General features: G+C 45.0%; 1 protein-coding gene across 1 annotated transcript; it reads right to left on the reverse strand.

Moving 5' to 3' along the window:
* Positions 1 to 187: 187 nt before the first annotated feature.
* Positions 188 to 22,017, reverse strand: IDH1 (isocitrate dehydrogenase (NADP(+)) 1). The gene is made up of 9 exons (XM_082202505.1): positions 21,835 to 22,017; positions 13,406 to 13,533; positions 9,745 to 10,036; positions 9,218 to 9,323; positions 6,454 to 6,631; positions 5,260 to 5,411; positions 3,301 to 3,441; positions 1,701 to 1,863; positions 188 to 1,026 (listed from the first exon to the last, which is right to left on the reverse strand). The coding sequence occupies exons 2-9, from the start codon at positions 13,525 to 13,527 to the stop codon at positions 933 to 935; spliced, it is 1,248 nt and encodes a 415-aa protein (XP_082058631.1). The 5' UTR covers positions 13,528 to 13,533; positions 21,835 to 22,017; the 3' UTR covers positions 188 to 932.
* Between the last annotated feature and the right edge of the window lie 1,641 nt (positions 22,018 to 23,658).

The following is a 23,658-nucleotide window of genomic DNA, read 5'->3' on the forward strand; positions in this document are numbered from 1 at the left end:
ATGAAAGTGTCGAAGCTGAGTTCCAGGGAAGACATGACCCCATTTAAATGCTGCTTAGGCCGTGCACTAGATCTGCAAGTTACCCAGCTATCCTACACCTGTTCCACGTTCAAGGATTATTTTGTAAATTGAACTACAGTTTACCAGTTGTCGCCTTACAATTCATAAACAAGTTGACACATAGGGATGGATATTAGTAGTTTATTTATGCCAAATATCCCCCATAAAAAGAATAGGAGCCATGGATGGGACAATGTTTAATGAGAATAAAAGATAATGTTCAAATGGTTGAAAATAGTCTGAGAAACTGCACCATTAACCTATCTGAAAGGAAATAAAATACACCTGGCCTAAACACAGGAGTAAATCATTCCTGCACTTCAACTTTGGTACTATACATAAGAAAAGGACTGCATTTGTCTAAGTCTTGCCCTATTGAACTGTGGCAAATACTCACAACTCTAACATTAGTAGAATCCTCTTACAATCCTGCCAACATGAGGCTTTACAGGGCGCTTCTAACCATGTCTGTTCAGAAGCAAGGCCTACTCTCAGGCAACTGAGGTTAGGATTGCAGCCTTTGTCCAATTTCACTAGGTTTTTAAATATTGCAGTGCTTTATGTACTCCAGTAAAGGCCCAACAGCTAGTTAGAAAACAAAACCTATTCCATTATTTAAATCAATTCACTGTAGAGCTCATCTCCACCCCCAGTAAGGTCTGTCACTGTGGGTTTTGGTTGGCAAGAAGGCTAACAGCTTAATTCACAGAGGCAGCCATCTAGCCTGCCCTGTGTGCCTTTTTACAAAAAAACAAAATCTGACAATGTAGACATATTTCCCTCCCCCCCCCCAAGTGCTATACTACACAACAGTGCGATTCATTCATGTGGCAGGCGACCTTCTTTCCGGAGCAATTCTTGAGGCCTGTTCCTTAAAGTCTTGGCTGGGAAGAGAGCTTTGCCTTTAGGTTTTCAGCAAGTTTATCCATGAAGTCAAATGTGTTCAAGTAGTCAGAGTGCGTCACACTGCGATGAAGAAAGAAAACCGTAAATGTTATGGTAGTATGAGATTTAAAATTGATCTTAAACATTAGCTAGTTTTGCAGGTTTGTGTCAGACAAGAGCAGCGTGGCACAAAGTTTGGCTGTTCTATACACACGCAAGAAATGTTCTGACAATGTTTTATGCCATCTGATTTTTTCTCATTCTTGGGTGGGGTGAATCCTCGATCTACTCCTTTCCACCCCTCAATCTAGTATCTCAAGGCTTCCTTTCCTTTGGTTAAGAAGAAAAAATGTGTGTGTGTGTGGGGGGTCATTCCTTTCTCAAATACCTACATTTATAGGCATGAGAATGTATTTTAGATGCATGTTCCCTAACCTTGGGCCTGTGTGGCGACTTTGGCATGAAATATAGAATAAGAGCTTTCACAATTTGGCAGAAGAAGGATTAATTGCTATGACCCTGGCAAAGAATGACTTAAAACACTGCAGCCATATTTTACTGGAGACCCGAGTAGTTCTGCTTTCAGTTCTTGTAATTGCCCGTCTTTGGGATGCAATTCAGGTCTATGCTGCAATGAACACCATACAAGCAGTTTAGTTTTTTTAAAAATGTACAAATTCTACCTTTATGTAGTAACACAATTCCTTTTCAAAAGAAGATAAATCAAGTTTTCCTAATGGGCTGAGTTTACTCACTTGGGTAACCCTTTGATACAAGCAGCCAGATCTTTTGTCATAAAGCCAGCTTCAATGGTCTCTATGCAAACATCTTCCAAGGCAGAAGCGAAGTTCTTAAGGTCTGAGTTGTTATCCAACTTTGCTCTGTGAGCAAGACCTCTACTCCAGGCAAAGATGGATGCTGAGAAAGGTCAAAAGGAGAGAAAGAGAGAAAAGATGAATTGAGCCAATGGTTCCACTTCTGAAATTATGACCTTCTCTATTACCACATTACTCCCTCCTGCACCATGAGCACCTAACAATCTAATTTTGATTTCAACTGGTGATTGCACTCCTTGAACTGAATTATCAAAACTTCCCCTGTGAAGAGTTTTCCTCTAGAGTCTTTTAGCAAGTAGCCTCCTGACACACAGCTATACAGTGATACCTCAGGTTACATATGCTTCAGGTTACATCTTCAGGTTACAGACTCCGCTAACCCAGAAATAGTGCTTCAGGTTAAGAACTTTGCTTCAGGATGAGAACAGAAATCATGCTCTGGGGGCGCGACGGCAGCAAGAGGCCCCATTAGCTAAAGTGGTGCTTCAGGTTAAGAACAGTTTCAGGTTAAGAACGAACCTCCGGAACGAATTAAGTACTTAACCCGAGGTACCACTGTAATGGCCCTGCAACCCATCTGCATCTCCCCATATGGGAATCTCGTTCCTCAAATGGCGTCAAGATTTCCAATTTCTGCTTCACAGTGTTTTCCCATTAAGAGAATGACGACAAAGACATCCAAGTAGTAGAATTTAAAAGCTTTCCTGCCACACATTTCTTCTTGCACCTCTCACCTGGCTCACGCGTTTCCTGAGACACTATGGAACCATTACTTTATAATTTTGGAAGGACAGACTATGTGAATCCTGGGAACGGTTTGGGTTCTGCCTTTATTCATTTTGAATTCCGCACACTACACAGCAATATTTTCATCTGTGCTGTGCAAACTACACAGCACGCACCCCACACGATTATTTTGCTATCTGACATGTCTGCAGAATCCATTCCCTCCTATCTGCTGCTGTTCCACCTGCAGAATGACTCTTAACAGAGGTGTCTGCTAGGGTAAAACAAGGGGAGGTGATTCTTGCCGGTCCCTTTTTTGAGCCTCACTCCCACAGGAAGATGCCTCCACTGGATCAAAAGCCATTCTGCAAGTGAAACAGCAGCACTAGATTTCACGTTGTACACGGGGTAGCCTTTTACTAACTTGTCCTACCCGTGCAAGGATAACTGCTACCACAACAGGATCCTGCCTCCACGCCCTCTCTGAAATCTGCTCTGGAGGCTTGGAGAAATTGATTCAAAACAGATTGGGGGGGGGGCACAGGTGGGAGGAGAGGGAGGGGGGACTTCTTTTGCACTAGCAGTAATCCTTGCAGTGAAGGGACCCTGAAACAGCGCTGCAGGAGGCAGAACCTGCTGTTCCTACAGGCATAATATTCCATACCAATAGATACAGCTTAACAAAATAAGCACGAGAACTAAACGAGACTTTTATTCTTGGGAATAAGCTGCGGCAAAACATGCTTCACGCACATTTTCTAGGTATGGCTGAGACAGCTGGTGGCAAACTTACCGATCGGGTTTGTAGAGGTTTCTTGGCCTTTCTGGTGCAAGCGATAATGACGGGTGACAGTGCCGTGAGCAGCTTCAGCCTCAACAGTTTTGCCATCTGGGCATATCAGGACACTAGTCATCAACCCCAAGGAGCCATAACCTGGGCACGAGAATAAACTGAGAACTTCAGTTTTTTGCATGGCGTACCAGGCGGGGCAAGTAAACCAACCTGGTATGTCTCAACAGCCTTCATACATACAGAAGATAATTTTCAATCTAGTAATTTGGAACAAAATATGCAAGTGGTTTCCAATTCTGTCAGAAATGAAGGAGAAATGTGAGGAAATAACAAGACAACAATTAAGGAAAGTGAGTTAAGTATATGCTTAGCTGGACTTGACTTGAATTTGCCTGAAATTCACAAAGTGTTTTCCACTGGTGAAATTGAAGAAGGCAATAAAATTCTGATTACAGGATCGTGGTGGCCTAAAGGCATGTGATCAAATGCTATGCAGAAGCCACTGCCCTTAGGAGTTCTGTAAATTGCTGAGCCATGTGGGACAATTGTCAGGGCCAACAACATCGCGTCTGCCATTAGGCTACATAGTAATTTTATGACAATTCACCTTAAGGCTAATTGCGAACACCCATCACTTGTCTTTCAAGCAAGGCTAGCTCCTTAACAATTAGAATTTGCTGCTAACTCTTCCTCTCAGCCCAATCATCTCCATTCCTTCAGGAAGTTTCCTGCCTCTCAAGCACGTATGTGGCAAGACCAGTTTTGCTTCTCAATACTCAAGAAAGCAGCATACGTTTTCCTTGCTGTCACAGGCCACATACAATACCTGGGTAAGAGCAACATAGCCATAAAACGTTATGGCTGCTACCAGTGCAAAGAAACCACAAAGCTTCCTTTGAGCCACTGATGAAAGGCAGAGAACACGTCTCCTCTCTGGTGGCCCCTTGCCATTCTTGGAAGCCATGTATTGCTGATACAGGAATTTTTATCGGAAATAGGTGTTCCTTATATCAACATGATGTACAATAATTCTCCCTATAAAAAAAATTCCTTCCAGTAGCACCTTAAAGACCAACTAAGTTAGTTCTTGGTATGAGCTTTTGTGTGCATGCACACTTCTTCAGATACACACGAAAGCTCATACCAAGAACTAACTTAGTTGGTCTTTAAGGTGCTACTGGAAGGAATTTTTTTATTTTGACTATGGCAGACCAACACGGCTACCTATCTGTAAATAATTCTCCCTGGCCGATCCATTGTACACATTCATGTTTGATGTAGAAAGGTTTGTTGGAATTGTTACATAGCTGAGTGGGTACCATCATCTGTACAAGGGAACAACCTTGTTTTGTATACTGCAGGGAATTTAGTTGCTTTCCCCTTCTGTGACAAATCCTGCGCCATGTGAAAGCTTGCACATTTTGCCACCAGGAAGAAGAAGAAGAAGAAGAAGAAGAAGAAGAGGAGGAGGAGGAGGAGGAGGAGGAGGAGTTTGGATTTGATATCCCGCCTTTCACTCCCCTTCAGGAGTCTCAAAGCGGCTAACATTCTCCCTTTTCCCTTCCTCCCCCACAACAAACACTCTGTGAGGTGTGTGGGGCTGAGAGACTTCAAAGAAGTGTGACTGGCCCAAGGTCACCCAGCAGCTACATGTGGAGGAGCGGAGACGCGAACCCGGTTCCCCAGATTACGAGACTATCGCTCTTAACCACTACACCACACTGGCTGCAGTCTTTGTAGGTTTTTCAGAAGCATCTAACTGTCCACTGTTGGAGACAAAATCCTGAGCCAGGACGCCCCTTGGCCTGCTATAACAGGGCTATTCTTATGTCCCAACAATCATTAAGTCACTCCTCACACAGCCAACCCAGGTTTTGCCAAAGATAAAGAATTTACCGTAATCTCAAGCTATCAAAATGGCGTCCTGTAGAAGTGCTTCAAGAGAGGGGTAGATCATACCTTGGGCAACCGAGTCAGACTGCACATCCCCATCATAGTTCTTGCAGGCCCAGATAAATCCTCCCTCAGATTTTAGGGCTTGGGCCACCATGTCATCAATGAGCCGATGCTCATACCATATCTTTTTGGCCTCAAACTGTGACTTGTACTCCCTGGAAGGAAAAGGAAAGTAGAATCACAGGTGAAAATTGCAGGTCCGGTATATACAACCCATGAGAAGAAGGGAAAGCAGCTTACACCTTGCATAAAGGATGTGGGAATGTGGTGGGGAAGGGGAGGAAACCTGCTTGAGTTTCCATGCTAATGTACCTTATGATATTTCTGGCTTGTGTTACATGAGGGCAGATTTTAGTCAGAATATGAGAAGCTGCATGAAGGTAAGGGCAGTCCAATAATGGATCCAAGCACTTAAAAGATGGTGTGGGGAACCTTTGCTCTTCCAGATGAACTAGAAGCTTCCATGATCCTTGGCCACTGGCCGTGCTTTCTGGGGCTGGTGGGAGTTGGTGGCCTCTCCATTGCTGGTGGTCTTTAAGCAGAGGCTGAACAGCTGGGGATACCACCTGAACTTCCTGCAGGGGACTGAACTAAATGGTCAGCAAGGACCCCTGCAACTAGGATTCTGTAGCTCCTCAATCCCTCATCCTCTTCTACAGAGTAATCAGCAGCAAAGCTGCGGACTACCATTTCCTTCCAGCGTGGTCAGTGCAGTGGCAAAGAGCCAAGGTCCACAGTACAGAGAGAGAGAGCTCTGCCCAGGCAGATCCTGTCCAGAAGTGGCAGATCTAGAGTCCTCTGCCTGTGTTTCAGCCTGGAAGAATGAGGTTGTCCTTGGGATCTTGGGCTAGGATGGAAGGCAGCCAATGAACCTTAGGGGACTGAATTTTATGTCTGGGCCTCCAGCGTCTCTCTTGTCGGATTTTTATTTTCATATGAAAATCAGTTCTTCATTCACTCAGGTTCATAGCTTTCCTCCACCTCATGTTTCTGTAGGAGTTAACAGAAAGAGGTTTTGCAAAACGAATGACTAACTGGTTCAGCTTCCAGTGGCATTAAGAAATAAGATAAAAAATGTGAAATTTTGAGGTAGACCTTTTTGACCAAAGACTCAAAGATCAGCTACCGTGACTAATAAGACAGTTCTTTAAACAAAGATACACCTGCAAGATGAATATATAACAAAATATTGATTACTTCTCATAGATCTCCTGAAAGATGTCCTTAAAACGCCCATCATATCGCTTCAAAATGGTGTTTTTGGTGCTCAAGTACAGAGGCCATGCTTTAGACAGCGCCATCTGGAAAGAACTGTGGGCAAAGTCTGCAATGGACTGGTCAAGGTTGAACATTCCCAGAGCCACACCTCCACAGTCTATACCACAGGAGAGAGAAAGAAGAAAGTAAAAAAAAAGGAGTCAGGTAGAACAGAAACATCTGCTTTTGAGCAGCACGGTATTTTTTATAGTGTGTACCACTCCTCTCTCTGACCCCATCCCCCCCAATATTTTTATATACTTTCATTTTAAGAAAACAGCAAACCACTCTGACATCTTTTAAAATGGAGAGTATAAAAATATTTTTTATAAATATTATGAATTTTCAACTCGCTTAAGTGTGTTTTTTATCTTTACTCCTTTTTCTCATTAAAATTAAAAAAATTAAAATAGGACTCTAAATCAGTCTTTTCAGAAACTGGGATGCCTTCTGGTGATAATTCCATACTTGAACATTTTAACGCAAGACGACTAAAGTAATGACTGATAATTGAACATTACTCTGTGACACGACAACTGACCTCCTTGGAATGATTCTGTGGGGCTTAGAACACGCATCGATGCGTGCAGTGTAACGCAACAGTAATTAATGGTTAAGGAGGGTTTTGAGCAAGGCTGCTTTAGTTCAAATCTCAGCTCTAGATGGTCTTAGGCAAGTCGCTATTCTATTACACCCCAGTCTGACATACAGAAATAATACTGACATACCTTACAGAGTTATTGTAAGGATTGTTTTGCAGTTTCCCAGGCTATCTCTCTCTCTCTTTTTTAATGCCTGGAGTACCACTGAGGAGTTGCAAAGTATGAAGCTACGCTGGGCGGGGACGAAGGACAAAAACCTCAGTGTGTCTGAACGGATTCCACCCAGTCTCTGCTTGTCACAGTCTGCGAGCTGGCACACGGCCTACAACTGTTCATTCATGGCCATGGCTCAATGGAGAGAAAGCGTACAGGGAACATTCCCAGAACGTTTAAGGACTGTACTGCAGCCACCAATTATTTTTGTACGGCCTGATGCGTGGCACATATGTCCAGTTCAATGCAACATTCATTACATCATTACATCTCTACATCAATGAACACAACCATATACTAAACATACAGATCTAGTCCACAGCTTAAATGAATGGAGCCTCTCATTCATACAGAAGGCTGGGAAATCACTTGCCTCTCCATGCAAACACAGCCGCCTAGCAACTTTCCCAAGTTCCACTAAAGGAGTTAAGAAGGCAGAAGCAGCATTCCTTCCCCCCTTTAAGAGTAGTAAAGAACCTGATCGGAACTTTGTGGGACACGCGAGCACAAATCTCTCCAGGGCCTTCAGACAGGAATCACCAAACGCCCATTTAATGCTTATGGATAGTATGCATTTGCAAAGCACTTTGAGTATTCAGAGTGCTCTGTAGATATTGTCCAAGTGATTTATGGAACCATCATGAGAGGGCAGTAAGTGACTTGGGCCAAGTCTACATTCTGCAGGCTCTCTCCTTTCCTGTGCAGATTCCCTTCCTTTCAGCCTCTTCCTTCTTAGACTCTTAGGAGTTTCTTGGTTCCAACATGTGCATAGAACCAAGATGGAAATGGGTGTGTTGCATCCCTTCTGCAACATTCTTCCAATTCAATCTCTCAAGACTCCTGGGCAATCCAGGCAGGGAAACACAGTGCAGCAATTCCCATCCTTCAGCAAACATACATTTCAAGAACTCTGCATCTGCGATTGCTAGAATCAAGCCTTCCCCTTGTAGTCCTTTCATCCTATCTATACACATCAAAGCTAGAATTACCCCAAATTACATTATTGCCTTGCGCAGAATGAAGCAAGACATTGAAACACACGTAAATCACAAGTTGGTTTTGCAACCACCGACGCCAGTTTCACAACTGTTTGAGCAACACCAAAGCAACTTTGGGTTCCTGGGCTGTGCCCTTGCCTCTGGCAGAAAAGAACAGGCCTGTATGTAACAGGAACAATGGTGACAGGTGACAGAACAGCATGTACAGAACAGAAATGCTGTTGTTGTTTTTCATACTTCATGTGCTCCTTGATCTAATATTACAGAAAGACCACAAGGAATTGTTGGAAGGAAGACCCTGGCTCACTACTAAGATCACCAGCCTATAGCTATACAGTGGTACCTCGCAAGACGAAAAACACGCAAGACGAAAGAGTTTTCCGTTTTTTGAGTCGTTCCGCAAGACGAATTTCCCTATGGGCTTGCTTCGCAAGACGAAACGTCTTGCGAGTTCTTGCGAGTTTGTTTCCTTTTTCTTAAAGCCGCTAAGCGCCGCTAATAGCCGTACTTCGCAAGACGAAAAAACCGCAAGACGAAGAGACTGGCGGAACGGATTAATTTCGTCTTGCGAGGCACCGCTGTATTGGGTATGATTCAACTAAATGTTACTCAGAGTGGACCCACTGTAGTTAATGAACATGACTAAGTTATGTGGGTCTAGCGGGGAAGACTTAGTTGAATATCACCATAGTTACTAGTTCCTCTGCATTCTGTTCCCACATTGGCAACTTGGGATGGAGGGCAACTGGGGCTAGGTCCATGGTTCCCCAGTTGTGGATCCCTGGTTGAAGGTCTGGCTCAATCCATTATTCAGGCTAGAAGCCTAACTCTACTTAACATGCCTTCCCAATTCTCCACATTCAAATATCCTTTATATAATCCAACACTTACTTTCAAAGTTATGGACCAAATAAGTTATGGGTTTGCCTCCATTCTTCGGTGTGTAGGTCATCTCTACCTTTCCAGGGCCAGGAACGACAAAGTCTGTGGCTCTGTACTGCAGAAGCACAAACAAAATGGCTGCTTAGGTCAGGGATGATCAACATGCAGCTTGCCAGTGCCCCCTCCCTAGCAGAATTATATACCATGTATATGTCAGGTCAGATTTCCATTATTCCCCTTTTCCAGGGAAGAAAGGCGGGGGAAATAGTACTTCCTTTAAATGATTTCCAGGCAAAGGCAAACAGCCACAGCTGTAGCTTGCAGAGATTTCAACACAGCTCAATCTATTTTAATCATTAACAAGAATTGCAGTTCAGTTGAAAAATCTGTAAGAGATATGCTTTGTGACGATTCATCGATGGCCCTTCAGCTGCATTTTGCTCTCTCTTGCATGCATTCCCCAACCATACAAAATCTCTGATGTAAAAGCTCAACAGTAAAAGCCATAAATGCCAAACGCTGCGTGAAGGACTCACTTGGTCTCCAAAAGCATGACGGCCAATGATGATGGGCTTTACCCAGCTAGATACTAGTCGGGGGATGTTTTTGCAGATAATGGCTTCCCTGAAGACTGTGCCCCCAAGAATGTTTCGGATCGTTCCATTTGGAGATTTCCACATCTGCTTCAGCTTGAATTCCTCTACCCTTTTCTCATCCGGAGTGATAGTAGCGCACTTGATTCCGACATTGTATTTCTTGATAGCTTCTGCAGCTTCCACGGTGACCTTGTCATCGGTTGCATCACGGTTCTCTATGCCCAGATCATAGCTGCAAGCAAGTCCCCAAAACACAGTCATTTGTTAAGTGCCTTACAGACCCATCCAAGGCCTTACTAAACATGTGCATCATAGTTCTGGGTGGAAAACATGCTCAAAAAGAAGAGAAGAGATAGGAAATGGCACAAAGAGAGTAAAATGACCATCTTCTGCAGGTGTGAGGAACCGTTGGCCCTCCAGATGTTGCTGAACCACAACTCCCATCGTCCCTGCAATTGCTTGCTGAGGCTGATGGGAGTTGGAGTCCCCATGAAAGAAGGAGCTACTTCATATACAAGTGGATAATTCCATGAAGTTAACACTTGGAGGAATGAGCAAAAGCCGCTTGGACAGCAATGTTGATGCTCTCCTTCCAATAAAAACAAATGAATGAAAATGTGTCTGGACTCAGATGTGTGGGATTGTACAGCTATGCTATCAGATACCTATTCTGCTTTGGCAGTGTCAGCACGAGCAAAGCAGTACATCTGGTTAGGCAGGTATCCGGAACAAAAAGCAAAGTGCAAGAGAAGTAGGGGAAAGGTTAACGACTCAACGGTTTAATCTACAACCGGTGGATGCACTGAAAAGATTTTGCTGTACTTTTCTCCATGGTACTCTTGCCAATGGTACTCTGACAGTGTGTGGTGTTAGCGGAGGGGTAGTACCTCTGGTGGGGGACACATTGTGCTCCTTCTGGGGTAGTTTGTCCACCTTTGGCCACCAACCTGCACTCAGTTCTGCACTGTGGCTCCTAGAAGCTGTCACCATGTGACAGCATCCACACCCCGGGAACGGGGTGCTGATGGGTCTCAAGCCCTTAGTGAGTTAGGGACTTGCCCTGCATGCAAAGACTGGCTCCAGAGGATTGCGCAGACGAGAGCAAGAGTGGGTCCAATGGTCAGGAAGGCAGTTTCTGGACATGCTGTAGAGCAGGCACCCCCAACCTCCGGACCTCCAGATGTTTTGGCCTACAACTCCCATGATCCCTAGCTAACAGGATCAGTGGTCAGGGATGATGGGAATTGTAGTACAAAACATCTGGAGGGCCGAAGGCTGGGGATGCCTGCTGCAGAGGGAAGTGAGGGGCAGATGGGGCTCATCAGCCTGGGAATGTAGCCCATCAAGGAGAAGGAAAACTCTGATCCTTAACCTCTGCTGCCTTAGGATATCTTTGGGAGAAGAAAAGGCAAACCCTACACAAAACAGGAACGGAGTCCCTAAGATCATAGAATCATAGAGTTGGAAGAGACCACAAGGGCCATCGAGTCCAACCCCCTGCCAAGCAGGAAACACCATCAGAGCACTCCTGACATATGGTTGTCAAGCCTCTGCTTGAAGACCTCCAAAGTAGGAGACTCCACCACACTCCTTGGCAGCAAATTCCACTGTCGAACAGCTCTTACTGTCAGGAAGTTCTTCCTAATGTTTAGGTGGAATCTTCTTTCTTGTAGTTTGGATCCATTGCTCCGTGTCCACTTCTCTGGAGCAGCAGAAAACAACCTTTCTCCCTCCTCTATGTGACATCTTTTTATATATTTGAACATGGCATGGAGGGCACTTTGTATGCCTCCTTCCGGCAACTCCTGCAGCCAAGCTGGTGCTAAACGTATTGCTCTGCTTTCCTTTGGACCACATCGGAGATGCTGAGAGTCTTGTCATCTGGGAAGCCCAGGACCTCCACACACACGGCCCAAGACTGTGCCAAAGGGAGGTCACTTGGTGCTGGTAAGGCAGCGGTTTGATTCCAACAACAATGTGTGGAATAGCAGGTTGACTTATTTTCTCAACGCTGTAAATGCCCACCGCAGGCTCACGTGGTTTGAAGGCTGAAGAAAGTGGGGATGAGTCATTGTGACTACAGTTTTGTTGCTAGCAGGTGATGCCCAGGTGGTGACAGTGGGGGTGGAGTTCTTCTGAATAGCCATAACATTGGTAACCAGCAGAGCTCTTCAGAAGCAGAAAAATGGGTGAAAGTGCTGCTGTGGGGTTGGGGTGGATTAGTTCACTGAGCAGATCTAAAAGAAACCTGAAGTTGTCTATTATGTTGCTACTCTCCCCAGACTCCACTGCAGAATCCCTATGCCCTTAATAAGCTGCAGGAGAGAGACAGAACACCAAAACATGGGTCTTTCCTTAGCACAGAGACGTCCATGGAAAAAGAACTGCAAACCTCTTATACTGCTGCCACTTGTGGCAGGCTTTTGTGCCAACTGCACAGGAGCAATGCAAGAAAAGAAAAGTACCGTATTTTTCTCTCTATAAGACACACCAGACCATAAGACGCACCTAGTTTTTAAGAGGAAAACAAGAAAAAAAATATTCTGAATCAAATGTTGTTGAAGAATGCAAGACAAAGCCTCTTCAGCACAGTGGCAGGAACGTTCCTGCTGCCCCGAAGAGGCTTTGTGTGGCTATCCCAGAAGCCAGAACAGCAGAGGGATTTGCTGGCTTCAGCGATAGCTGCACAGCCTGCATTCGGTCCATAAGACGCACACACATTTCCCCTTACTTTTTAGGAGGGAAAAGGTGCATTTTATAGAGGGGAAAATACGGTAAGCGGCAACTTAGTTTTCCTAGTTAATTCACAGAGCCACGGCCTAGCATGAAAACTATTAAACTGGTAGATGCATGAAAAAATCCTGGGCTGTGTGGCCGGAGGACAGAGCAAGGAACACTTGTCAGGTTCCTATTTTCTGAGCAGTTCAAGCTTCCCTGGACCCCAAGGTTTTTGTTTTAAAAGAGAAGTTTGGCCAACAGAAGCATCTTCTGTTCTAAGCAAGTTTGCACTGGCCACTTACAAGAATTTACAAGCCAAAATACCTCACTCTTTTAATAAAGTGGCACCTCGGTTTAAGAACAGCCCTGTTTATGAACTTCACAAAACTGGAAGTAGTGTCCCAGTTTGCAAACTTTACCTCAGTCTAAGAACGGAATCTGAACGGTGGAAGGGCACCGGTGGCAGGAGGCCTCATTAGGGAAAGCGCGCCTCGGTTTAAGAATGGTTTCGGTTTAAGAACAGACTTCCGGAATGGATTAAGTTCGTAAACCGGGGTACCACTGTAATAATAATTTTATTATTTATATCCTGCCCATCTGGCAAAGGGTACCCATTTGAGAATCGGCATTAAGTGTGGTCACACAGTCACGAAGTACTTAACAGAATTTGCCTCTATTTGACAATTATTTATAATCAAGGCACACCATTTCAAAGTGGATATTAATCTTGGGGTCAGCAAAAGTAACATGTGGATAGTCCCTAAGAGAGAAAGAAAATATCAAGCAAGACTCTCCCAAATACAAGAGCTAAGCAGTCGACAAACACCCACGTATAAACTGGAAATTTCCTCACAATACAGAGGACCTGTGGAAATCCAGTTACCTGTGAAGATCTAGATCCACGTAGGGAAAGATCAGCTTTTCCTTAATCAGATCCCAGATCACACGGGTCATTTCGTCTCCTTGCATCTCCACCACAGATCCGCCATTGATTTTTTTAGACATTGTGATCTAATGGGGAGGGGGAAAACACAAACACTAAATACAGATTATGGTGACATCCGTTGATCAAATTGGGCTGCTAGTTGGCAACAGAGACATTACGAAGGGGATGTTCATGTCTGAAATGATCCCAGTGCAATTCAGATTTTGGGGGCAAGTTATGCACACCCATGACATTCATGCTCTATTCTGATTTAAAATAAAATAAAATTGTAGTTTCTTGGAGCATAGAATGGAGTTTATTTTTCCATTGGCTCTACGTAAGCTGCAATAGCTGGACTATCTCTGAGCACTGCTAAGCGGAAGGACCACGTATCTGCCACAAGCCCAGATTCTCCTGTGTGCATAAACCACTCCGCAGAATATCAAATTGGACATTTCCGCTGTCTGCAACCAAAATAACACCCATCTTTCCCCCCCTCTTGCACCAAGGGGGAATGGACAGTAGCAAGCCAGGAGAAAGCAGAGAGAGGTATTCAAGGCCAGACCAGTTCAGCCACAACAGGCGGAGGGAAATCTAGATGTTTCTAGACCAGTATAGTTGTTTCACATTGGCTGCGTTGCTTTGGAAGGCCAAGGTTACATGGCTCCTGTCCTTCAGACATTCCTAGAATTGCATGGGACGAAGGCACAGGAAATTCCCTCTCTGGAAAAGGTACACACTAGACTAGAGCACAAAGTCTGCATATTCTATGGGGTTTCCAGCCACGTGTCTCCTGGCATTGAGGACGGGCCACGGCAGGTTTTGGCAAGCTTCCTTCAAAGCCATGCCATCTAAGTCACAGTGGCTTGAAACGTTTCGGTTTAAATAATCATACAGTGCCTACGATTTGCAAGGGGCCTTATATGAGCGCTCACAGATCTTGGCCGCTTTGACGCTTGTGCACGCAGCCTAAAGCTCCAAGATATGCCTTTTAGATCGCAGAAGTTGCCATGTGTGACACGGGAGCACAAACAGGATCTCTTTATGCAAGCAAATGACCCCCGCGGGTTAAGAGGCCTGCAGGAAGTTCTGCTGTATATTACTTTACTGAAAGTGAGAGAGCCAGGCATTCAAGTAAATAGGAGGGAAAATTGCAGCTCCTACTTGGCCCTTGATCCCTGTCAACAAAAGCACTGTTCTAAAACAATCCATGGCTTACTTATAATCCCCACAGGTATTTGCCGGTTATGAAAGAGCAATGACTTGGCCATTTTTGCTTTAAAATATTTTCCATTTATCCTATGCTTTTGTTTAATGCAAAAAATTACCTTTACCTACAAAACTGCCTTGCTCTACATGTGCCCACTCAAACACTTCGATCGGCAGAATCGGCGCCATTACAGGTGTGACATGATACCCATTCCGGATTTGTAAGACCTCAGTTGTTTAGTGTGGCAGCGCCTGAACTGTGGAACTCCCTGCTTGAGATCAAGCAGGCGCCTTCACTGTACCCTTTCTGGAGCCGGCTAAAAATATTCCTGTTTAGGCAAGCCTACCCAGATGCTTGGGACGCGGGTGGCGCTGTGGGTTAAACCACAGAGCCTAGGACTTGCCGATCAGAAGGTCGGTGGTTCGAATCCCCGTGACGGGGTGAGCTCCCTTTGCTCAGTCCCTGCTCCTGCCCATGTAGCAGTTCGAAAGCACCTCAAAGTGCAAGTAGATAAATAGGTACCACTCTGGCGGGAAGGTAAACAGCGTTTCTGTGCACTGCTCTGGTTCGCCAGAAGCGGCTTAGTCATGCTGGCCACATGACCCGGAAGCTGTACGCCGGCTCCCTCGGCCAATAAAGCGAGATGAGCGCCGCAACCCCAGAGTCGGCCACGACTGGACCTAATGGTCAGGGGTCCCTTTACCCTTTACCCAGATGCTTAGAAAGCTGAGGTAATTTTAATCTGCTTAGCATTTTAACTTTAGTATGTTTTATAGTAGGTTTGTAATTTTTTGGGGTGATTTTACTGTTTTATGTTTTGTAAACCCCTTGAGGATTTTGTTTTACAATCAAGTAGTGTACCAATTTTATGAAATAAAATATAAATAATATAAAAACAGAGCTTTAGGCTGTACTCTGCACATTTTTATAAGTTATCATTCACTCAATGTGCATGCAAGTCTTCTTTATTGTTATTATTATTAATTGAATTTATATACCACCCTATAACCGGAGGTCTCAGGGCGGTTCACAGAATAAAATCAAAATATAAAACTACAAAATAAAAATAAAAACCACAACCCAATAACACCCCCCCACAACAACCACATTTTAAAAGGGTGTAGGATGTCAATCAAATTAACCAAAGGCCTGGTTAAAAAGGAACGTTTTTTTCTGGTGCCTAACGGTGTATAATGAAGGCGCCAGGAAAACTTCCCTGGAGAAGTTTCCTGCTTGTACGACCAGGATTATTCATTCACAATTACATTTCACAATGTTTCATGGAATTACTTTCGTCATCACAGGTGACTGGGTGTGCGCACACACAGAGTTATGCAACAATTCATTATACAGCGCAGCTAAACCACTGATCACAGCGACCGATTACTGCCGAGTAAACCGCTGCCATTATAGTAGGAAACCCAATGGGGCTGGGAGGGCAACAAATTCGACTCTTACCTTTGTAAGGTAGGCTAAATCCTTCACAATCGCACATCCCTCTTTACACTCCATGCGAGTAAGCAAGAAGCATTAACAGAATTAGAGGATATATTCTAGCCAGGCAAAAGTACCCCCAAGGAGGGTGCAAAGCAGGTGTGGGCTGGGAAGAGTCCAAGGGCCAGATACATAGGCTTAGAGGGCCACCTTTGCCCCCAGGACCAGAGTTCCCCCACCCTGGTTTAGCATTATGTGTGAGCCAGACCCTTGTGACAAACTTCACCTCTGATAGAAGCGATAGTGTGGGGCATTGGGAAAAGATCTTAATGTTTGTGGCAGGCTGATACAGGTGAAGACTCCTGCAAGCATGTGACCTCTGCACAAAAAGTGTACTATTATTACCATCATCATCATTTATATACTGTCCATCATCATCATTGATTGATTGATTGATTGCCCTTTTTCAGAAAATCCCAGGGCGGTAAGGTAAAGGTAAAGGGACCCCTGACCGTTAGGTCCAGTCGTGGCTGACTCTGGGTTGTGGCGCTCATCTCACTTTATTGGCCGAGGGAGCCGGCGTACAGCTTCCAGGTCATGTGGCCAGCATGACTAAGCCGCTTCTGGCGAACCAGAGCAGCGCACGGAAACGCCGTTTACCTTCCTGCCAGAGTGGTACCTATTTATCTACTTGCACTTGATGTGCTTTTGAACTGCTAGGTTGGCAGGACCCAGGGCGGTATACAATATTAAAAACACATTACGGAACATCAGTGATAAAAACAATTTTAAAAACATACTGACAAGAAAGCCAATAATACTATAACTCTGCCTTGCCAGGAATCCCAGCAACATACCTCCTCAGGCACCATAATTCCAAGCATTTTGCTAGTTTAGGAATGGCATACCTTTCTCCCAGATTGTTCACACACCCTGGAATGTGTGTGCGTGCCGCAATGGAAAAAGGAGGGCTTTAAGGGAAGTATTGACATCAGTACTCATAATTTAAAGGAGGCCTTTCTGAGTACAAATTAAACATCTGTATGAACATGACCTCAGTAGGTGAGTTTTACTATAAAATAATACTGGGCCCAACTAATACCTGAGTACAAGGAACACATTTGGAAAGCAGTCTCGAATTCAGAAATAAACATACTCTATCCAGCACAACAAGAAGGGGAAGACAGAGGACGAGATGGTTGGACAGTGGTCTCGAAGCTACCAACATGAGTTTGACCAAACTGCGGGAGGCAGTGGAAGACAGGAGTGCCTGGCGTGCTCTGGTCCAGGGGGTCACGAAGAGTCGGACACGACTAAAGAAAAAATCCAGCATAGTGCAAAGATTAGGGGTAAGGAACCTGGGGGTCTCCAGATATTGTTGAACCTCAACACCCATCAGCCACAGTCAGGAAGAGCAATGGCCAGGGATGATGGGAGTTGTAGTCCAACAACATCTGGAAGGCCACAGGTTTATGTCTTGGGATTGATATTCGGAGGCCCAGGTGGAAGGTGCTGAATTTTGGCATTGCACAGGCAGCCACTGAAATTTGAGACCCCAAATCCCTGCTCTGTCATGAAGCTCACTGGAGTGATTGTCACTGAGTTAGAATCATAGAATCATAGAATCATAGAGTTGGAAGAGACCACAAGGGCCATCGAGTCCAACCCCCTGCCAAGCAGGAAACACCATCAGAGCACTCCTGACATATGGTTGTCAAGCCTCTGCTTAAAGACCTCCAAAGTAGGAGACTCCACCACACTCCTTGGCAGCAAATTCCACTGTCGAACAGCTCTTACTGTCAGGAAGTTCTTCCGAATGTTTAGGTGGAATCTTCTTTCTTGTAGTTTGGATCCATTGCTCCGTGTCCGCTTCTCTGGAGCAGCAGAAAACAACCTTTCTCCCTCCTCTATGTGACATCCTTTTATATATTTGAACATGGCTATCATATCACCCCTTAACCTCCTCTTCTCCAGGCTAAACATGCCCAGCTCCCTTAGCCGTTCCTCATAAGGCATCGTTTCCAGGCCTTTGACCATTTTGGTTGCCCTCCTCTGGACACGTTCCAGTTTGTCAGTGTCCTTCTTGAACTGTGGTGCCCAGAACTGGACACAGTACTCCAGGTGAGGTCTGACCAGAGCAGAATACAGTGGCACTATTACTTCCCTTGATCTAGATGCTATACTCCTATTGATGCATCCCAGAATTGCATTGGCTTTTTTAGCTGCCGCGTCACACTGTTGGCTCATGTCAAGTTTGTGGTCAACCAAGACTCCTAGATCCTTTTCACATGTACTGCTCTCAAGCCAGGTGTCCCCCATCTTGTATTTGTGCCTCTCATTTTTTTTGCCCAAGTGCAATACTTTACATTTCTCCCTGTTAAAATTCATCTTGTTTGTTTTGGCCCAGTTCTCTAATTTGTCAAGGTCGTTTTGAAGTGTGATCCTGTCCTCTGGGGTGTTAGCCACCCCTCCCAGTTTGGTGTCATCTGCAAATTTGATCAGGATGCCCTTGAGTCCATCATCCAAGTCGTTGATAAAGATGTTGAATAAGACCGGGCCCAAGACAGAACCCTGTGGCACCCCACTAGTCACTCTTCTCCAGGATGAAGAGGAACCATTGATGAGCACCCTTTGGGTTCGGTCAGTCAGCCAGTTACAAATCCACTGAGTGGTAGCATAGTCAAGACCACATTTTACCAGCTTCTTTACAAGAATATCATGGGGCACCTTGTCAAATGCCTTGCTGAAATCAAGGTAGGCTACATCCACTGCATTCCCTTCATCTACCAGGCTTGTAATTCTGTCAAAAAACGAGATCAGGTTAGTCTGACATGACTTATTTTTCAGAAATCCATGCTGACTATTGGTGATCACAGCATTCCTTTCTAGGTGCTCACAGACTGTTTGCTTAATGATCTGCTCCAGAATCTTCCCTGGTATTGATGTCAGACTGACTGGGCGGTAATTATTTGGGTCCTCTCTTTTCCCCTTTTTGAAAATAGGGACAACATTTGCCCTCCTCCAGTCTGCCGGGACTTCGCCTGTTCTCCAGGAATTCTCAAAGATGACTGCCAGTGGTTCTGAGATCACATCTGCCAGTTCTTTTAATACTCTTGGATGCAGTTCATCTGGCCCTGGAGACTTGAATACATCTAAACTAGCCAAATATTCTTGTACTATCTCCTTAGTTATTCTGGGCTGTGTTTCCTTTGCTGAATAATTTGCTCCAAATTCTTCAGGTCGGGCATTGTTTTCTTTATCGGAGAAGACTGAGGCAAAGAAGGCATTGAGGAGTTCAGCCCTTTCTGTGTCCCCTGTTTGCATTTCACCATCTTCTCCTCTGAGTGACCCCACTGTTTCTTTGTTCTTCCTTTTGCTACAAACATACCCATAAAAGCCTTTTTTGTTGCTTTTAACCTCTCTAGCAAGCCTGAGTTCATTCTGTGCTTTAGCTTTTCTGACTTTGTGTCTACACGTGCTGGCTATTTGTTTGAATTCCTCTTTGGTGGTTTCCCCCCTTTTCCATTTTTTGTACACATCCTTTTTTAATCTTAATTCAGTTAAAAGTTCTTTAGATAGCCACCCTGGCTTCTTTAGGCACCTTCCATGTTTCCGTCTCATTGGTATTGCCTGACGTTGTGCTTTTACTATCTCCCTCTTAACAAACTCCCAGCCATCATGAACTCCCTTTCCTTTTAGTATTGCTGTCCATGGGATCTCACCCAGCACTTCCCTAAGTTTTATGAAGTCGGCTTTCTTAAAGTCAAGAAATTGAGTCCTAGTATGCTTGGCTGCTCCTTTCCGCTGTATAGTAAACTTCAGAAGAGCATGATCACTCGCGCCTAATGATCCTTCCACTTCTACCCCACTAACCAGATCATCAACATTGGTTAGGACCAGATCTAAAATGGCTGTTCCTCTTGTTGCTTCTCCCACTTTCTGGACAATGAAGTTGTCTGCAAGGCCAGTGAGGAATCTGTTTGACCTTATGCTCTTGGCTGAGTTTGACGTCCATCAAATATCCGGGTAATTGAAGTCCCCCATTACTACTATCTCCCTTCCTTTTGCATGCTTGGCCATCTGTTCCAGGAAGGCATCATCTATGTCCTCCGTTTGGCTTGGGGATCTATAGTAAACTCCCACAATGAGGTCTCTGTTATTCTTCTCTCCCTTAATTTTGACCCAAATGCTCTCACTTTGGCTTTGAGGTTCTAAATCTTGGATCTCTTCACAGGTATACACATCCCTGACATATAACGCCACTCCTCCTCCTTTCTTGTCTGGTCTGTTTCTCTGAAATAGATTGTATCCCCCCATTATTACATTCCAATCGTGGGACTTATCCCACCAGGTTTCAGTGATGCCTATTATGTCATATTTAGTTTGCTGTACCAAGAGCTCCAGCTCATCTTGTTTATTTCCCATGCTTTGCGCATTAGTGTACAGACACTGAAGTCCATTAATCATTCCCCCGTGTCTCTGGAGTTAACTGGAGGAAAGGCAGGATAGAAATATAAATAATGCTTGCAGTCTTACACTGTTTGCCATGTGGCATTTTCAGTTTCTACTTACTCTTTTGTTTTGTTTTACTCACTATAACAGACAGATTACATACGATTATGAAAAACCGGAATGAAACATTTAAATTGTAAAAGAATGTATTTGCAGTGCATTGTGCAGCACTGCAAAAATCACACAGCAGAAATGCTATTATTATTTGTACCCCACCTATCTGACTGGGTTGCCCACCCCCTTGGGCAGCTTCCAACATATATATATATAAAAGTAATCAGCAAATCTAATCCCCATTTCAAAATGGTACACACCCTACTTTCTGTGCTACACTTCCTTTAAGCCGAAGAGCAATTTGAAAGTGGAGATTGTGCAAAACTGGCATAAGATACAGATAAGGTATCGCAGATAAATATAACCGATTATGTAAAAAGAAGAAGAAGAAGCAAACATTGCATTGCTAAGCAAAAGGCATTTTCGATTGGTGCCTTGGCAAGATCTTAAACACATTATAGTCAAGCAGACTGTTTGGAACAGCAACTCTGTCAAGGGCACAGTTCAGACAGAAGGCTGCTGAAATGCTAACATAGAACTAGGATCCTCCGTGTTCAGATTGTGTAATTTAGCTGTCCAGTAGATTAGCACTGGGATTTCATTGCCTTGATGGGAACACAGGCATGCAATCTAAAGTTGTGCCATTGGGGTCAATTAATCTGGAATAATGAACCACCCACTGGTTCTTCTGCTGCCATACTTTCACCACGCAGGGCACCACCCTATGCAGAAAACCTGTACTGAACTGAAAAGAGGTGGGGGAGCCGATCCTTTAGCCGTACATCTGCAGGGACAAGACACTGTGTAGGTTACTACAGCATGCTATAAAGGAACCGAGCTACATAAAACGATTCCCAGCCGATCAGATGCAAGCCCAGCTTGGCTAGCTGCGTAACAAGGGGGCGTCGACGGCCTTCCCTGTCATTTTGATGTCTCCAATTTGCAGAGGTGGGTTTGGCAGTGAAGCGCGGACAAAGAGATAAAAAATAAAGAGGCGGGGAAGGGGTTATAACAAAAAGGAAGACGCATCTATAGGCGTGTGTGGCATTTCTGTCTGTCTAGTTTCAGTTGCAGGGTGGTTTGCAAGAGAAAATGAAGACCCGCCGCCTAGTGCATGCCAATGAAGAGAGAGAGAGAAGACCCGCAGACAAAAGAAGTTGCGATCCAGCAAACTCACCTCTTTCTCGGCTTAGATGCAAGTCACTGAACGTCTCCGGTGGTCTTGGAGGCGAAGTCAATGCAGATTTCCCTCCCCGCTGAGCTCTGCGCCGGCGTCCCCTCCGCAACCACTGCTCGCTGCTGCCGTTTCCCAGGGCGCTTGCAAGCTGATGCCCGTGGCTGATTTTAAAAGAAGGGCTGCTGGGGCCACGCCTCCTCCCTCGGCGGCCCTCCGTCGCCTTAGTCCCGCCTGTGCCGCCGCATTCCCCCATTGAGAGGAGAAGGGAGGATCCCGCCTCGCCAATGCGCGCTTCCCACGCAGCTTGCAAGGAAGCGCGCCCAGAGAAAAGGAAGGGCGGCCTCGGGGGCGATCTGCCAATGGGGAGGGCAAGGAAGCCAAAATGCAGAGCAGGGAAAAGGAGGAAGCTGACGATCCCCAAGAAAGAGATCTCTCGCTGCTGGGGATCTGGGAGGAGGAGGAGGAGGGCTTGGATATTTTGCAAAGTGTAACGCATCTCTGAGCCCCCAGGCGCGCAGCGCAACCGCCAATCTGATCCTGGGCACCAGGCTGCGCGGTGGCACTGCGCAGTGTTTCCCCAAGTTGGGAACAATCTGAATGTGAGGATCCTAGGATCTTAAGGGGCAGTGCCTAGATATGGGCAGAGAATGGCAACTGGCTGGTAGGAAGGGGGCAAAGACTTTCAAGGCAATGGAAAACAAGAACGCCCAAGCCCTGGCCTGTCACAGCCGGAGATGTTGCTGTTTTCCCCGAAAATCCAAGAAAGCCGAGACATTTCAGACCACACCTTGAGACAAGCATGGTTACAGTTCCTTCCTTGCATGGAAGAATTCATGGCAACTCTAGCGTATGAAAATCAATTTTCTTCTCTGCATTTTCCCTTTGGGCTCTGTATGATGGTCACACTAAACTGGCAGTTGGAGTGTAAAGGATGTATGCAAAACTAGCATTTTATATATTTGAAAAGACTATCATGTACCACCGCTTTTTACCAGTTAAAAAACTGAAGGAGGTACTTCTCCTTCACAGCTTGGACAATGATTTTATGGGGTAGAGAGCTGAAGGCGAAATAAATGTCTTATCCAAGGCCGTCCACTGACGTTATTTGATGTCTCAGCTCCAAGCCGAACATGTTGTCACTGGGCAAACAGTCAGTGTCCCACTGTGGGGAGTTGGGTGGGTCAAAAAATTACACAAGTAATTCTGAGAGCTGCATCTGAGCTTGTGGCGTTCAAAATCAGACCACAATGGCATGTTGCTCAATGTGTACATTGACGCACACACGGCTCTTTTCTGCCTTTCTGTCTCAAATTAACAATATTCATAATTTACATACATTGAGAATGAGGAACCACCCCATTCATGGAGGAAAAGAAACTTGGCACATGCTCAGGGGCACACAATTCAAGTGGTCAGAATACTTGTGAGTATAATGTGGCAACTCTACTTAGGATGTCTCGTATATATTTATGTAGAGAGAGTTTTTTTTTAAGTGACTGAAATTTGCATCAGCTTGGTTAACTCCCAGTTCTGATCCAGATCTCACTGAAATTTGAGGCATGCCGTTTCTGACTTCAGATAGATGAAATCGTTCCCCACACCCACAGTATAATCCTTCCTGGTATGGTCAAAGCAAAAAGTCCTAACCTGGCATACGATTATCCTCTCCTCCCCACCCCAACCCCCAGCACTGGGCATTTTTGTGTGTACGAGTGAGCTTTCTATCATCCTCCAAATGTTGCTGAAATTTGTCTATCTCTGGATACAATGAAGGAGTTGCCCTTTAGGGGTGAAGTCAAACTGTTGGAAGGTTGTAGCACCTGC

This window comes from Podarcis vaucheri (assembly GCF_965113315.1).
Source record: "Podarcis vaucheri genome assembly, chromosome: 1".
NCBI lineage: Eukaryota > Metazoa > Chordata > Lepidosauria > Squamata > Lacertidae > Podarcis > Podarcis vaucheri.

What these genes read in the sequence shown, in the direction of transcription:
- IDH1 (XM_082202505.1), bottom strand. Translation starts at nt 13,527, where the DNA reads ATGTCTAAAAAAATCAATGGCGGATCTGTGGTGGAGATGCAAGGAGAC. An exon ending in GTGGATCTAGATCTTCACAG is followed by an intron (nt 10,037 to 13,405) that starts GTAACTGGATTT and finishes ACTTGCTTGCAG; the next exon opens with CTATGATCTGGGCATAGAGA. An exon ending in TTTCAGGAGATCTATGAGAA is followed by an intron (nt 5,412 to 6,453) that starts GTAATCAATATT and finishes TTTTCCTTCCAG; the next exon opens with GGAGTACAAGTCACAGTTTG.